This window comes from Phyllopteryx taeniolatus, chromosome 7, assembly GCF_024500385.1.
Source record: "Phyllopteryx taeniolatus isolate TA_2022b chromosome 7, UOR_Ptae_1.2, whole genome shotgun sequence".
Lineage (NCBI taxonomy): Eukaryota > Metazoa > Chordata > Actinopteri > Syngnathiformes > Syngnathidae > Phyllopteryx > Phyllopteryx taeniolatus.
In genome coordinates, this window is record NC_084508.1 from 16,479,800 (window position 1) to 16,497,895 (window position 18,096).

Consider the following 18,096-nt stretch of genomic DNA (forward strand, 5'->3'; position numbering starts at 1 on the left):
TGTATGATTCGCACAAAAAGTGAAGATGATTTTTTTGGACGAGGTGACAATCAGTAATATTCTTATTGTGTGTGAACTTCATATTCTACCAAGCCACATCAGTAAAAGTGAAGACACATATCATTCATAAATAATTATATTTAATAATGTAGCAAATCATAGCACAGATAGCTAATTTTCAATCAACAATGCTCCATGTTTAATCAGTTTAATATTTCCTTTTTAAAACAATGTACAGGGCAGATTGGGAAGAAGCTGCTATTCGGAGACATTCTTTAACTTCAAACAGGTCCTTCATACATCCTTTCTGGTTGGATGGGGAATGATTTGTGAATATATGATTAAACTGGAGAAAATGGTAACTTGGACACAAATAATAGCAATGAATCAATAGCACCCTTCCGTAAGAAAGCACCACAATAAAGAAAAGGACCATGAATGCATGAATACTGCATTCAGTGTGTGAAAGCCTCAGCAGACGGATACAAAGCAGAGTGATGCTGTCAGACATGGTCACGACTCTCTTAGCAGCATTTCCACAAATGTGATACAGAACACAAGAAAAAACTTGGCAATAAACCAAATACCACTAATGACAGTTTGGAAACAGTTATTAGAAACACTGAAGAAGCGCCAAGTAAGTGACTGTGTGTGTGTGTGTGTGTGTGGCACCAACTTGCAACATCACACTATGGACAGCGGTACTGGAACACATTGCCAATCTGGGAAACATTTGGAAAATGACTCGTAAAGATGCATAATTAATACACAACTAAGAGGTCTGTCTGTATAGTGTACATTTTAAGTACATTTCCATCATGTATGGAAGAATTCTTCTGTCCAGGTTGAATGATGATCATTAATCATGTGGCAAACCCAAAGAGGAAACAGTGTATAATTAGACAATGAGTCACAATGGCTCTCTTACTGTGACACTGAATTTCCACTTATATTTAAAGTTACTTAAACTGTCGAGCAAGTGGTTTAATGTAACAAAAACAGTGTGTCTCAGCACAGGATTGGGCTTCTTGACTTTTTTTTTGGGGGGGGGGGGGGGGGGTGATTTCATTCAAAGCTGCCAAAGTCTGCAGTTGCAACACAAATTTGCATCCTATCAAATGTTAGCTGCTAATGCTACAAATGTGGCTTTCTGTCCTGTGCAGCATGAAGTTGTTTTAGAGAGCTGATAGAACATAAGAATACAAAAAGATGGCAAGCGCAAGATGAATGCTGCAAGTTCTCTACACTCAGCATTTCAAATTATTAACTCAATTGTACTGTATACTGTACAAGTCCTGTGACTGATGACACTTTGTGCAAATCAAATACTGCTCAACTGACTTGAACGCTTAGATATACATAACAGACTATTAGCAAGAAGAAGAAAAAAAACACTGTGGTCAAGTAACAACTACCAGGTAACTTAGACAAACTATACGATATTCCTTTTCATGGAGGTTCCTTTTGTTTACTGAGTGGGTTTTTTAAAATATGACCTCTTTACATTGAGGCCATAGCAAACAAAGTGGCCCTCTGAACACCGCAAACTGTCCTGTGGCCAAGAAACGGCTGCAGAAGTAGCACCAAAAATATTGCAACAGAGGACAGGTTTCAGCAGCCTTCCCTCCAGTGGAATGTAGAACTCAGCTCAGACTGCTTGGGGAGGGATCTGCTCTCACATGGACTCTGGCTACTGAGAGGTCCCTCGAAAACTGTGAAGGCAGCCCTGGGTGTCTGGCAGAATCCAAACCTCACCCTCCTTCAGGCTGCTGCCACAAGGCTCATTTTGGGAGTGTGTGTGAGTATGTGGGTGTTGTGAGGTTCACCGGTCCAGATCAGTGTCCCTGGCAGGTCTTGCAGCACATCTGTCTAAAATATGGCCGGCTGCAGAACTTGAACCTGAGCACTAGGGGGCAGTAGGCCACAGTGTTCACATCTTTGCACTCTGCAGGGGTGACACATGCAATTGTTTTAGAACTTTGTATTTATATACTGTATATGTATTGTGCATGAAATTCAAGATATCATATGAATTTTTTTAATGCAAGGGCAATAATAACCTTTTGACAAGTAATCAAGCTTTAGAACCAGGACATTACCTTGTGTTGGCGATCACAGACATGCTGCTGTGGTAAGCAAGTTTTGCTTTGCAGTAGACACATTCGCGCAATCGCGCCAACTTATTTTTACATGCATGAGTGATGCATGCGTCTACAGTAACGTTATTTACGAAGCTTTGAGGCAGAGATTTCGCTTTGACTTTTTTTTTTTTTTTTTTGTAAAGGAGTTGTTAGATGTATCAAGGCATTGAAACATGTTCAGATCCATATAATCGCTCAGAACATGTTTCAGTGCCTTGATACAAAACAAACAAACAAACAAAAAAACAACGGCAAACAATATAATTTAGCCAGTTAAATCTATCATTCATTGCTGCGTTACACTGGCTTGGTTCACTTTGACCACCAACCTTCAGGATTGTCCGTACTGATGGGCAGAATGAGGTCACATTTGCTCTTGCACTGCTGCATGGAGGCTGGTCGCAGGTGTTCCAGACACTCGTTGGATGGCATGCCAATGTGGGTCAGACACTGCACGGATCGCATCTCCTGACCCAGTCCACACTTGGCAGAACACTGCGAGACAAAAACATAAACACATGGCAACCACTGATCACAGTAACGCTGCTTGGTGAAATACTGTACAGTATGTGCTATATGAAAGTTGCAAATGTGTATATGGTGCCGCATGGGCCAAAATAATATTAACCTCAGACAGACACACACACAACTCTTGGTATCACCCAAAAAACTCTCACACTCCGCAGAAAACACTGACAGAAAGAAAACTCTCACACTAACCCAAACAAACTCTCACACTCTGCAGAAAACACTCACAAAAATAAAACTCTCACACTAACCCAAACAAACTCTCACATAACCCAAAAAAAAACTCTCTCTCCCCCAAAAAACCTCTCACACTCCGCAGAAAACACTCACACAAAGAAAATTCTTAGACTAACCCAAAAAAACTCTCACATAATCCTAAAAAACTCTCACTCTCCCAAAGAACTCTCACTCACACCCAAAAACCTCTTACTCTGACCAAGACTATCACACTCAGCCCAAAAACCTCTCACACACCACAAGAAACCTGTTACTCACATAAAGAAAACTCTTATACTCACCCAAAAAATTCTCAGTCACATGAAAAAAAAAACTCTCACACTCGCCAAAACTGTCACTCACACAAACATCTCTTATTCACCCCCCAAAACCTCTCACATTCACCAAAAAACATCACATTTACACCCAAAAAAACTTGCCCATGTTACAGTTGCAACACACCAAGGGAGAAACTTACTGCATGGCAGAGCCAATCAGCATTTGAGATTTAAGACAGATTCTGTTTCCAGTCGAGTTTCCATTTAAAACACAATTCTTGACTCTTGCGTTTTTGCCTGTGAGTTGCACAAAAAATGTCTCACACAAAAAATGTCTTTCTCTGTGTGCTTGAGGTTTTTTTGTTTTAGTAAAAGCGTTTTTGGTGAATAAGATAAGTTTTTTGATAGGTGTGAGAGTTTTTTTTTGTTTTTTGTGATTTTTTTGTGTGGATGTGAGAGTTTTTGGGGTAAGCGTGAGTGAGTTTTTTGGTGTATGTGAAAGGTTTTTGGTGAGTGTGTGAGGCTTTTTAGTGGGTGTGAGAGGTTTTGGCTGCATGGTGACAGATTTACCTCTCCCCAAGGGCCCATCACCCACTGAGGTGGAGGGCATCGCTTCAGGTTACAGCGCAATCTAGAGGTGGGTCTGCCGTGTTTGGGACACTTGGTGTCTGCCAGTGTGTCTCCACTCTCCCCGCTCTTGCACAAAACCACTCGGTGTCTGTAGCCAGGACCACAGCTGGGTGTACACTGCAGGCGGAGCACACGAGGATAAAGGGAGAGCGAAGAGGGAAAAAAATGAGCACGGGGTTCACTGCGGTCACAATCAACACAAGGCTTTGTGCACTCAAAAGAGGGCAGCAGCTGTATAAAAAATACTGTCGAAAGCCTGCTCTGTTTCAGTAAATCAGCTGGATATAGTTATTTCCTTTGCGGGCGCCTTAGTTTTCTTGCAAAAGACGTCAGAGAAAAGCTACACCATGTCAAACGTCATTTAAAAAATTGTGCAACGATGAAGCTTTGTTCGATAATAGTAGTTGGTAGTCCGCTTACTAGCCATGGTGTTGTAGTTATAATGTAGGGAAAAGAAACAAAGTGAACATATGTAACAAGAGATTATAAACAGTATTTGACTGGCAAACAAGCATCACCATCATCAAGGGACATTCAGGGGTATGTTTACATGGTGGTACACATATTTCAGCTAAACAGCTAATTAGAAACTTAGCAGGACAATTACCTAGATATGTTCATTTGTAGATAAGAATGTGCAGGCAAACTCAACCTAGTGTTATTAGGAGATTGTTGATGCAAACTCCATTTTAGGACTAAGCACTCAGGAGAGCAGAATAGTTTAGTGATTCCCCATGTTACACATGTATTGAGACACCTCGTCATTTTCTTCAAGGGGAAGATGGAGTTGGTCTCCCCATTGTTTCCATTCCTTTGGGAAGACTATGTACGCGGTGTTGAAGTATGTTTGCCCATTCCCCCAGAAAGGCCATCGGAAAAGGCTCTTCCACAAACTGTTACCACCGCAAAGTTCGGAAGTCAAGAGTTGTCCGAAATGTCAAAATAAAACAGCTCAGAGGAAAATAAGGGGTGTGGTTTAACCACTGAATTATTGAAAATGTGAGGTTCGAATCTTCCTCTCTGGCGTTTGCACGTTTACATGCTTGTATGTTTTCTCCAGGTACAGTTGTGTGGTTTCCTGCCACATTCCAAAAAGATGCGTGTTAGGTTAATTGAAGAGTCTAAATTGTGAATAGGCGTGAATATGATTAGGAATGGTTGTGTGACGATCAGTCCAGGTTGTAGCTTGCTTTAACCCAAAGTCAGCTAGGATAGGAACTAGCACAATCACGACCCAATGAGCACAAGCACTATAGAAAACGATGGATGATAATGATGGATATTTTATAGAATGTTGCAAGAAGGTCTGTCTTAAGGCATTCATCCGTATATTGTTCAGTCACTAAGACTAAAACTAAAACAGTATACACTGTATACTGTAACTTGAGTTTTTTCTTTGTGTATTTAATTTTCTTTAACACTTTCTGCTTCCACAAGGAACTCGTAAGTTGAGCCAAACTCAGTGAACCGGGGAATTTTCCAGTAGCAGGAGCAAATCCTTCTGCCTACCTCTGACCAGTTCAGGGCCATCCATTCGGGAGGGCAGCTGTGGTTGTTGCAGGGTTCAGTGAATGAGGGGCGTGAAGGGGGACAAGCAGAGTCATCCAGGACCTTCTCCTCTGATGCAGAGATCCTCCTTTTACATAACACCTCGCGTGTCCTCAGGCCGCCATTACAGCTGTGACTGCACTCCGACCACCCTCCTGTCCACCAGCTACACATGACAATAATGTTTATATCAAGACTGTGCTGACACAACCATACAACAGCGGCAACAACATGAAAAGAGTGCCCCGAACACCCACGTTGGGGAACATGGCTCAGTATTGCAGAATCTGCGCCTCTCTTTGGGTTTGTGCTTCTTGTCACAGAAGTGGTTGTAAACAACGGAGTGATCTGATAGCTTCCGACACACCACCTGCTGGATTTGCTCACCTAAAGGCCGAGACAACACAAGATGCATGTAAAACATTCAGCAAGAGTATCATCCATCCATTTTCCGTACCGCTTATCAGAATCAGAATCATCTTTATTTTGCCAAGTATGTCCGAAACACACAAGAAATATCCTCACTAGGGTCGCGGGCGAGCTGGAGCCTATCCCAGCTGACTCTGGGTGAGAGGTGGGGTACACCCTGAACTGGTCACCAGCCAATCGCAGGGCACATATAAACGAACAACAAATCACACTCACATTCACACCCATGGGCAATTTAGAGTTTTCAATTAACCTACCATGCATGTTTTTGGGATGTGGGAGGAAACCGCAGTACCGGTCGAAAACCCACGCAGGCACGGGGAAGAACATGCAAACTCTACACAGGCGAGGCCAGATTTGAACATGGGTGCTGAGAACTGTGAGGCAGATGTGCAGTCGGTCACCGTGCTGCCGCAAGTGTATCAATTAATTTAAAATGTAAGTAACTTTCACAGTAACAGCAAGGTATGCTTTATTATCCTGTTTGTGTTATTAAAGGGCCAGCATGAGTTTATGAGCCCTGTGCCCACACTTGTCACTGGAGACAAGGATGCATTCTTTTGGCAACTATTATGTGTAATATTTTTTCTTTCTGCTGCATTTTCCTGCAACAGATGCGTTAATGACGAGCAACTCTAGCTACAAAATCAAAATTGGTTATACCAAAGCATTTGTTTTGGTCTATCTGGTAAATCACATATCACTCGGTGTCCCACATGGGTCACTTCTTGGACTTCTGTTATTTAAATGGAAACATGGCATTAAAAGAAATGGTCAAATCTCAATAAATTATTCATGTGCTAGACGTATTCGAAGCTACTTTACTTAAGTTCAATTTCAAAAATAAAAATCGTACTCTATAGTATATTATACGGATTCAATAAACAGAAAAATACAATCCCAAATCCTTACCTAATTTCGACATTAAAAAAATCTTGATTGTTTCTTACGTAATATTCAAATTTCTTGAGATGGTGAATTGTGGATTTCCGTTCACTGTAAGCTATAATCAGCTGTGCAGTGAATCTAAATAATATATGAGTGTCATTTTTGAATTGAACGAATGAAATAAATGATATTTTCCATGATGCACGTGCAAACAATTCCAGGCCATTTAACTGCGTAATACTGGGTCTTCTAACATCAGTAAAGAACAACATTAATAAAAACATAAATAATGAGCAAAGGTTAATCAAAACAAATTGTTCCCAAGGCATCACTTCCCCATGTGAAGATGTTTCATTATGGGCATCATTTTCCATCAAAAAGCTTTAGCCTTAAGCCTAATAGATATCAGCTTGTTGTAAGGTGCGTGTCTACCTCCAGCACAGAGAGCTGAGCAGTGTGACCAGGATGTGTGGTACCAGGCAAAACCAATCAATGGTTCACGGTTGACAAGTGGATTAAAACGATAGTGGATTCCAGGGTTCTCCTCCAGGACCATTACCTGCACACAGATTTAAAGTAACATCCACTTTCATCTATTAATGTGCATACAGTGCATAACAAATATCTAGTTTACAGATGTTCTTACCATGACAACGAGGGTCATATTTGTTGGTCCCAGAGCCTCAAGTGTTTCTGGCCCATCAGTGGGCCGCCTGTAGTGGAAAGTTGTTCCAGCAATGTCAAGCCTGTGTGGTGTGTCAGTAGCCAGCTTCCCATTGAGGAAGGAAAGATCGTTTTTACTCTTCAGCACTGCGAAACAGAAGAGCGGGAAGTACAAGGAACAAATCAACGTATAGTACTGAAATGCCCCACAATAGTCGAGCATCCTGAGGCTGATACAGGACAAAACTATAGGGACAAATTGCTTGGCCTAATACCCCTCAGCATTCTGTATTTTACCTAAATATTTGGGGAAATGATATCCTTTTAATTTTGTGGCAACAGTTTGGGGAAGGTCCTTTAACTCCTTTTCTCTGCCATCATGACTGCACCTCAGTCCACAAAGAATGGTCTGTAACGGCATGCTTAGAGGAGTTTGATGTGAAAGACGTTGCACAGAACCCTGACCTAATTGTCCCATCATACACCTTTGTGATCAACTAAAACAGACATCTTGTGGAAAGTTTTACCATAAGAGTAGAATATATTCTAGCGGCAAAGGAGAGACCAATTCTTTATTTTTTTTAATGTTCGCAACCTATGGGTGTCATGGCCAGTGTCCCAATACCTTTGCTCAAATAGCATAAAGTAACTCTCGTGTTTGACTTATGAAACATGATTTTAAACTTTTTAAAGCCCAATGACTTGAACTCAAGTACCATCTTACCAAGGTAATTTAGAGAAACGTTGAGCTCTTGTATGTGGATGAACACTGAGCCTTTTGGGATACGGATGACCTCTTCATAACCTGAGAGATAAACACAGAAGTCAAATTACAAACAAATCCTAACATTGGACCATACAACCTGCAATACCAGTCAGTATTGTGAGCACTGATAAGTAGGGAAAGAGATTTCTTACTTGATCTTCTGCACCATCTCAACTATACACCTGTACAGTATGAGAACTATATCCTTGCCTGATGTTGACAGTCCACTGAAGGCCATAGACTAACGAGAAATAATTCTAAACGATCATGCACCCACACACGCTAACATAGTGGACATCCTGCCAAAGCTGTTAAAAAAAGCAAGGAGGAGCACTATTCTCTGTACAACAAGAGAGGTGATGCATGAGTAGTTTTTACCTCTGTGGGATGCCGATGGACTGAGCAGAAGCTACAGATTCCGGCTACATTCCCGGGCAGACTGCCTCAGCCGCCCTGCTTAGCCCTTTGCACACTAAATAAAAATAAACGGCCTCTTCACTCGATTCCCTCAATCTGTTTTCCTGTCCCTTTCATTTTTTTTACTGGCGTCACCTTCGCTCTGCTTTTTTCAGCTCTACTCTGCCAGGAAGCTGGCCACTGCAGCCCTGTAAATAACTTTAGTCTTACTTGAGGATGAAGGAATGAAAATGGAGGCATACAATAATTCCTTCCAGTGCTTCAACCACAAGAGGGAAGGAGAGGCTTGGCAGGAAACCTCTTTATGCAGCTCTGAGAGGTGAGAAAGGCAATGTTCTAAGTGTCTAGATGAAGGCGTGGAAGATTAGAAGGACTGGGTCTGAGGGTTTTGGCTGACAGACACAATGAGAGCAGAAGTGGATGGAATCAGTTGGTCTATGTGGTGGACTTGGAGCGAAGAAGCGATAAATCTTGAGCAACTCGCCACCACCTACCACAGCCGTGGACTTGACGGATGTAAAGAGACTTCAAGACAGTCTTTCAAGGCTTATTGCACATTACACAATAAAATGCTCCACAAATATGGAGAAATCTCTGGAGACAAGGAGTCCTTTTTTCAATTTTATAATAGTTTGGCTCATTCAGAGTTGTGGCCATTGTTGTCTCTCACACAAAGAAACCCTGACTGAAGACTAGAGATGGAGTTTAGAGAAACCAAATATGCTATTTACATGATTAGGGGATTTAGCTGGTCATTTATCTGAATAAAAATTGCTGCAGATGTTACTTAGAGATATCGTCAGATATCTGTGGAATGGCTTACTGAGGTAGGTTTAAAGTGGGGGGGGGGGAAGAACTTAGTTAGATATAAAAATGCAATGCAAATTAAAAGACAGTTTGAGACACACTTTTGTTCGCCGCCGCCGTTGGGCACAAGCACGTCATCGTGCGCATTCTTCTTCATTGGTTTACGTCGCTTCTTCGCAGCTGGAGGACTAGGCATCGAAACTGGGGACCGAATTTTTAAAATTTGAACGGTTCTGGGAGAACCGGAATGTTAGTCCCGTTTCCAATCGGTTCTCAATTCTCGATGCCCAACCATAACGGTGGAAACATGTGGTTAGCTTGTCTGCCTCACAGTCAAATGTTTCTGGGTTCCGATCTCGGCTCAGGTCTATCATTGAGGAGCTCACATGTTCTTCCTGTGCTTGTGTGGGCTTTCTACAGGTGTGAGTGTGAATGGTTGTTAGTCCGTCTGTGCCCTGTGATTAACTGGAAACAAGTCCAGGTTGTACTCTGCCTCTCACCCAAAGTCTGCTGGGATAGGCTCGAGCTCACCTCCTTCTGCCAAAGAGTCATTGAAGACTCCCTCCACAGACTCGCAGCTGCTGCCGTCACCCCCGCAGATCCGACAGCGGTCCTCACGAACTTCTGAGCTAAGAATGCGATCGCAGCCGACGTGCTGCGAGAAGAGAAGAGAAAATGAGCCGTGGAGTCGCTCGAGGTCATGGGTGAAGGGGCACAGTCAGTGAATGGAAAGGTGTCAGAGGCCAGACCAAGGGATTACCTCTAATGTCTTCCAGGCCCTTTATCCCGAAACACAAAAAGATCAGATGACATGTCCAGATGTGCTTTCTGATCCTGGGCAGACATTATGCTAAAGTCAAGGGTGTCAACACCAATATGCTTCATGATGAGCAAAATAGGTGGTCTTCCCCAAAATCTTTGATTGTAACATAAACTGCTATTGTCTTCATTAGCCAAAGTGACATATGCTTATCAACTATTGAGGCATTAGTTTATCATTAATTTCAAATTGATTTGACCAGGATTCAACATCAGATTTATAATTAAAGCCTCTGAATTATCATCAAATTACATTCAGTATGTGTTATTTGGTCGCTTTACAATGAGGGAAGCGAATACTCAAAAATCTGCAGTGCGTCCCAACTGGCAAACATGCAGACAATGCTTTCCAGATATCATTCACAACATTAACATAATTCGCCTTTATCATTTACTCTAAATCAACATTTCTCTCATGTATGCTAACCCAGTGTATTCATTGAAAACATATTGAAGGTCCATAAAAATCTTACAAAATGATGGTTTGCACACAGGTGACCTTGCCACCTGACAGTGGCATCAGGTCACCCAAATATTACAAAAATCTGTAAATATGATGCAATTAGTCCACTGCAAATTGCAACTCCAATTACAAACACATAGTTAAATCAGGACCTCTCTGACAGTGTCAATCAAAACGGATAATGATTAGGACCTCCATTCTGAGCTACATTTTCATGGTTTAGGCTATTTCCTTTGTAATTTATTTACTGTGATCTTCTTTCAAGCACGTTCCGAACAAATTATGGTGACAGTTCTCATGTTCATTATTTTGATTTATTTAACTTAATTGCACTGTCAAATCTTCTCTAATTTAAATGGTTTTTTTTTTTCAATGAATGATTAGGATAGGCTCCAGCATGCCCGCGACCCTAGTGAGGATAAGCGGTACAGAAAATGGATGGATGGACGATTAGGTTGAGGCGGCACGGTTACCAACTGGTTAGCACGTCTGCCTCACAGTACTGAGGACCTGGGTTCAAATTCGGCCTCAGTGTGTGGAGTTTGCATGTTCTGCCCGTGCCGGGCGTGGGTTTTCTCCAGGCACTCCGGTTTCCTCCCATATTCCCAAAACATGCATGGTCGGTTCATTGAAGACTCTAAATTGTCCGTCGGTAGAATTTGAGTGTGAATGGTTGTTTGTTTATATGTGCCCTGCGATTGGCTGGCAACCAGTTGAGGGTGTACCCCGCCCGATGTCGGCTGGGATACGCGTCAGCACACCAATGACCCAAGTGAGGATAAGCGGTTAAGAAAATGGATGGATGAATTAGATTGAGTGACTGGGATGTCAAACTTGCCTTGCTTAAAAAATTGTGGATATTTGCTCTCGAGTGTTCTCGTTATCTTTGTAAATGAAGAATTGTTGAACTCTTGCATGATAAATATTTTGTTACGCAAACATGTAAAGGCGCTCGATAAAGTCAATCACCTTTTTTTTAAACAGTTTTTGATATACAATATTCTTTACTGTGTATTTTACGCTGAATTAAGTAAGCAGCAAATCAGCTTTATGTCTTTTTCAGTTGGGCCTGGAAACTGGAATGACATGCCTTTTGTCTGCACCGGCATGTTGTGTTTAACGGGACCATCTGTTCCTGGGTTATTTCCCTCCCTACACCCGCCCCTTCTTCTATTTATGCCTCGTCAGATTCCAACTTTGGAACTACAGTCAGCATGTCATTACAAAAGAGACCAATATTTCTCTATGTTGTCCCCAGAAAACCCAGAAGCCTTAATACAATATATAATAGAGAGAAAAGCCTCTTTTCTAGTCCCATACAGGACAGAATGATGATACACATGAGGAAAGAAAAGAGAGAACTATAGAGAAGGAGAACGAGAGCGATAATAAGAGCACACAGTGAATGAAAGCCAGTGTGCTGTCCGGACTGACTCACAGCTGAACTGCAAGGTCACAGAGTACAGGGGAAAACAGAGGAGTGGGGAGGAGGAGGTTGGAGAGAACAAGAAGGATGCACATAAACAAAATCCTCTTGTTGGATGAGTGCAGGGACTGCAGCTTTCCTTAGTCAACCTAAGACATTCTAAGAATGAGTGGGTAAGAAAGAATGTGCTCTGTTTAACTCCTCTGACCAGTATAGGCAGGTGTCATTGTACAACGTATCAGGCACTGGAAAACTGCCCACTGTTCCGCACGGTCATAAAAGGGTATACAGTCGGAAACAGTTTCTAATCTATTCACTATTCTAATGTACCCCATAGGATAAATTACTGGACTCCTAGGTAACTCTTGCAGGTTCTCCAGGGCTAAGTCAAAGTTATGGGTTCAAAAACAGTACCTATGTCTCAAGCTATTATTGTAACTGCAAAGGTACAATTTTGCACAATGAGAGTGTGCATTCACCCCTGACTGTGTGAGTCAAATGTCATGCAATAGATACATACACATACAGAGTCCACGATCCACGATTTAGAGTTCTGTTCCTACCCCAATTTGTACATTAAGTCAAAGCACATGGTATTTTATCACTAACCTACACTGAAACAGTAGTAAAGTCACAAAATACAATATATATTTGCATGAAAAATACTTTCAGCCATATAGAAAAACCTAATGAAAAACAGTATGGCGGTAACTGAGCGTGCTTTCTTGTGCCGTGCGGCGGCATTTTAACACCACTGCGCAAAGTAGTTCATTGCACGCTGTTCATAACCTTGAAACACCATGTATCGGCCATCGTAAACTAAGGATCCCTGTATACCTAAAATACCTAAAAACTAGAGGTGTGGTCAGGAATTGGTTGTGAATTTATTTATTGGAGAAGAGATACAATACTAAGCAAATGTGGTAGGCAACCACTATATATATATATATATATATATATAATATATTATTTCTTGAATAGGCGGGGAAATACCGCCAACAAGCATTTTCCACAAAAAATGTTAACAATTTTTTTTTTAAATCACAAAAAAATCCGCAAATATGCGGGGGTCCACTGTATATGGAATTTTATTGTTAACACCTGTATCTTGTCTACTGTTTACTAGGTCATCAAAATGACCGCAAAGAAAAAAACTCATTAACGAGACAAAGTTATACATTTGCATAGCACTGTACATTAAAAAGACAGAAAGAACAGAGCTAAAAATAGAGCCATATATGAAAGTCATCAGACATTTTAGGCGGCACGGTGGCCGACTGGTTAGAGCGTCAGCCTCACAGTTCTGAGGACCCGGGTTCAATCCCCGGCCCCGCCTGTGTGGAGTTTGCATGTTCTCCCCGTGCCTGCGTGGGTTTTCTCCGGGCACTCCGGTTTCCTCCCACATCCCAAAAACATGCATTAATTGGAGACTCTAAATTGCCCGTAGGCATGACTGTGAGTGCGAATGGTTGTTTGTTCCTATGTGCCCTGCGATTGGCTGGCAACCAGTTCAGGGTGTACCCCGCCTCCTGCCCGATGACAGCTGGGATAGGCTCCAGCACGCCCGCGACCCTAGTGAGGAGAAGCGGCTCAGAAAATGGATGGATGGATGGATCAGACATTTTACATCATTAACAGTCCTTAATGATTGGCAAAAAAAATTTGTTCCAGTGATGTCTGGTCCTCAGTTAAATAAACATTAGCTAAATGTTTTGCTTTAATTTCATTATAAATGGAGACATAATGAGACCCCTAATAAAGAAAACCTAAGTTTCCTGCCAAGGTTATATTTTTAAATGGAACTGCTGTTGATGCGGCTCTTCAGCGGTGGCAGTTTTCCAACAGTAAGAATGGATCCTCTAAATCAGGGGTGTCCAAACAGGAAAAATGAAAGATGCAAGGGTCACATTGACATTATTAAAAACACTAAACGCAATCCATCAAGCAATTATGTATTAGATATATTTTGAGAAACTGCTACATCACAATCACAATCTCACTTCAAAATCTCTGTTAAAGGTGATAAGCAAAACGTTTTGGATGTACTGAGCAGATCACCATATTACTCAGAACCAAAACATTTTGCAATCTGCAGTAAGTTAACAATCTTTAAAGCAGTGTTTACTTGAGGATCATAATTAATCATTAATGTGATATCTTCACAAATGTAGACCTCGACACAGAGCAGAAAGTGGAGGAAAACATTTTTGCTTCTAAAAAGGATTATTCCTGAAGCATTATAGACATTTTGTTACTATTTTAGTTGTAAAGAGTTTCTTTGCAGATTTAGAAAAGCTCTTCATAAAACCAATGTATTATTAGTAGTAGTAGTAGTTGTCAGGTGTGTCGCACCCTTGAGGATGTAGGTGTCACAACAACCAAAAATGTTCAACACCCACACCCAATAGCGCTGTGGGTCGTGTCAAATGTTACTTTTTGTATATGCGGCGGGCCACTAAAAAATGGACGGCGGGCCGCAAATGGCCCGCGTGCCGTAGTTTGGAGACCTTGCTCTAACTGCATGCTGTCCGCTCATATCTAGTAGCTGACAATCTTACTACTGTAGCTCACCTTACACTCGCCATTTACACACACATCCAGAGAGTCGTCTCTGCATGGTGTGCCGTCAACCACTGCTGGCGCACGCTCCGTGTAGAAGTTGTATCCCTCTGCCAGGCAGTTCAGAGAGCATGTCTTCACCCCACCTACACACACAACACATACTTTTAAGTTCATTCACAAGTACCTCAAACAGCTACAGACACAAACATTTGCGATTCATTCAAAACTATCTGTGAGAAACAGCAAAGTAAAAGAAATGCTCAAATTATATTTCCTGGTCATCTCACAGGTCTGATATGTCACTTGTTGCTAGGCAGAAATTGTGGTGCCCAGTAGGAAAATGAAATTATTGTGCAGGCAAACCGCATTCATGTTGCCTTTTAAATGACAAACTAGAGGCTGATGGCGCAATATTCCTGGAACGACAGCAAGCAATAATAGGAAGATAGACAGTAAACACACTGAGGAAATTACAGTGGATCCTCATCGGTCAACCATAATTCCTTGACGCTGGTGGACAAAATTTAGAACCATTTTCCCCCAACATAATGAAAATCAAATTATTCTGTTCCAAGCCTTTATTAACTGTACGGCCAATATTGAAATAACTACTATAAGCTAGGGAAGCCTAGTCGACCTAGCATGCCTGCCTCACAGTTCTGAGTTTCTGGGTTCGAATCGCAGCTTTGGCCTTCTTGTATGTGGTTGGCATGTTCTTCCCACACTTGTGTGGGTTTTCTTCGGTACTTCCTCCCACGTTCAACAAAACATACATATTACTTCATTGACGACTAAAATTTCCAACACCAATGGACAGCTTACAGTCTAAAGTCTCCATAGGTGTGAATGTGAATGTGTTTATGTCATGCGATTGACTGGCGACTGCATCTTGGCCAAACTCAACTGGGATAGGCTCCGTACCACTCGTGGCTCTTTTTAGGTTAAGCGCTATAGAAAATTGCTGGATAGGTAGAAGTAGCTAAGACAGAACACATGTTCATAGGTTCTACTTGGTCCCATTTCCTGTTCTATGACCATAATCCCACTTTTTGACTTATTTGCTGTAGCATCACAAGAAAAGAAAATAAATAAATAAAGTAAAACAGCTGAAGTCCCACAGGATTTGCTGACGTCTTGCATGACTCAACGCCTGATTATGTCGACCTTCGGGAATATATATTTACAAAGGTTGGTTGACCTCCAAATTGTTTAACTTGAGAAGAAGATTTGACTTTGGAAGTTTCAGTCAGTTTTTACCAAATCCCAACAACCCATTATTGATATGCATAATTCCATTTATCTGACATTAGGGTAATCAAATCCTGGTTGTGTTCACTATTTGGACTAATGAGTACAGACGGTGGCCAATACATAGTCATCTATTAAGAAAACCTCATTCATGTTAATAACCTCACTCTTCACCCTCTCAATTTAATTATACAGTATTTCCATGAAATGAACAGTAAAAGTGCTTTCCAGTCAAATTGTGTAGCAGCATTGATGCTGTTCAGCAACAGCTCCTCTGAGTGGCTGTTGACATCCGTCTATGCTGGGTTTGTTTGTCCTGGCAGTGCTGAAGGAGGTACAGTATGTACTGGCAGGTCACAAAAATGATAAAATGGTCAGACCATGGAAAACTGCAATTCCCATAGTGCCTAGCTTTGGCAGGGTAATCACTGCTCGCAGCTGTGTGTGCATTAAAACTTGCAGGCTGTCCCATGGTATATGGGGGTTAAGTGTGAAGGATAATTGTTCTTAAAAAGAGCCCAGTCTGCCACAGGCTTATTTAATGAGATGTCCTTGGCTGTCTGGGCTGAGAGGTGACGGCTGTTTCTGTGCTGAGAGCTAGTGATTGCATAATTGTGAACTAAACACAGTGCGACAAAGAGAGGGGTTCAGGAAGAGGAGCAAGGAAGAAAACGAGTGAGAGAAATGTGATCCTGAGAAGTGAGCCAGGCCTGACAATGACAGTGCAGTGTGATCTGACCTGAACACACTGGTCCTATTTGAACAGCTGCAACAGATTTGCATTGTAGAATCAGCTGTCTGAAGTTGCAATTGGCTTGCCGCTTATCTCCGTTGAGTCATTATGCTAGTGGAGGCCAAGATTAAAGGCAGTTTTGTAGTTGAAACGATTTAGATGTCACATTCAGTGTAAAAGAGCAAGGCATTGCGGGATACAAGGGTTCGCCACATGCTGCTGCATCTGCGGATACTCTATTGTATGTATGTATGTGTGATGTGTAATGTATTTGTTTTTAAAAAGTAGATGGGATAGGCTGCAATGCCCTGCGACCCTAACCAGGATGAGCGGTGTTGAAAATGGATGGATGGATGGATGGACTTCATGTATTGAGTTTTGTAACAAATTTGACTAAATAGGTGATTCACTACTGTTTATTTATTCAGTGCACTCATAAAACACACACTCGCTCACCTCCTCTGTACGGCTTCCACGTGTAGAATTTTCCTCGGAAAGGCACACTATCAAAGTTGGAACACTGCATCTCCCGAAAGTCCCGTGAGCCTACAGGGCACTCCTGATACACGCATAAACAAAGTTCATGTTCCATGGTTCCTACATGTTGACCAAAAGAGTGATAATGACGATGGGACTCACATCGATATTGCAGGACCTGTAGCGTTTTCTCTCCCCAAGACAGTACTTTCCACCAATGGTTGGCCTTCAATCAAACACAGACAATCTGGCCAGTCAGACAAATCTGAGTGCAATTTAACACTTTAAACTTCAACACAAGGGTGGCTTCTCATCTCTATGCTGTCTGTTTTCATAAGAATATTTTCAATCTCACAGTCATTAAAGACCATTAGGACCACATCTCTGGCCACAGACAATTACATGGTTGAATTACACTTTTAAAAGTACGGCAGTCATACAATTTAGAGAGTGGTTGTAAGATGGGGGGGAAATAAAAACTGCTGAATTTAGTCATCTTTATAAGTTAGATGCGTTGTAGGTATATCTCCATGAAAATCTGTGACAATGTAAAGATTAAGTTGACCTTAATAGTTCCACAAAAACATTTGCTAAGGAGCAAATGCTATGTTAGCATTCAAGCTAATCTATTCAATAGCTGTCAATGTTAAGAAGCTTGTGCTTTGTCTTTCTTTTATAAAATTACTTTACCTGTGCTACAGGTTGATTGATAAGTTTGTTGCATTCTTTTTAGATATTTTATGTATTGGTTATGTTTACAAAAATAAAAATAATGAAAATAATTACTATTATAAGTAATACAAAGTCATAGAAAATGTACATCTGTGTTGCGGACTCACCAAGATGGCTGTTGTGTAATTGGATTGGTAAAGTAATTAGATTATATACTGTACAATCTGAGGTTGTCAGCATTTTTTATTCTATTATAGCATTTATTACTGCTCAGGACCTCTCAATAGAACGTAACTCGGTAACTTATACTCTTACTCAATTACAGTTTTAGACAAACACTTTGACTTGTACTTGGCTAAAATGTCAGTAATTACACTATTACTTG

The 18,096-nt window shown here is 41.4% G+C and overlaps 1 protein-coding gene across 2 annotated transcripts in view; it reads right to left on the bottom strand.

The window, feature by feature from the left end:
• Positions 1 to 120: 120 nt before the first annotated feature.
• The window catches only part of adamts10 (ADAM metallopeptidase with thrombospondin type 1 motif, 10), a 42,671-nt gene continuing 24,695 nt past the window's right edge, over positions 121 to 18,096 (bottom strand). For both annotated transcript variants that reach the window (XM_061778661.1, XM_061778660.1), the window contains 12 exons: positions 17,202 to 17,265; positions 17,019 to 17,121; positions 14,591 to 14,724; positions 9,843 to 9,966; positions 8,046 to 8,126; positions 7,305 to 7,468; positions 7,091 to 7,217; positions 5,599 to 5,728; positions 5,303 to 5,507; positions 3,734 to 3,910; positions 2,471 to 2,636; positions 121 to 1,945 (listed from right to left, as the gene is read on the bottom strand). In XM_061778661.1, coding sequence (XP_061634645.1) covers positions 1,836 to 1,945; positions 2,471 to 2,636; positions 3,734 to 3,910; positions 5,303 to 5,507; positions 5,599 to 5,728; positions 7,091 to 7,217; positions 7,305 to 7,468; positions 8,046 to 8,126; positions 9,843 to 9,966; positions 14,591 to 14,724; positions 17,019 to 17,121; positions 17,202 to 17,265 — 1,585 coding nt within the window. In that variant the 3' untranslated portion in view covers positions 121 to 1,835. The remainder of the gene's footprint in view (positions 1,946 to 2,470; positions 2,637 to 3,733; positions 3,911 to 5,302; positions 5,508 to 5,598; positions 5,729 to 7,090; positions 7,218 to 7,304; positions 7,469 to 8,045; positions 8,127 to 9,842; positions 9,967 to 14,590; positions 14,725 to 17,018; positions 17,122 to 17,201; positions 17,266 to 18,096) is intronic.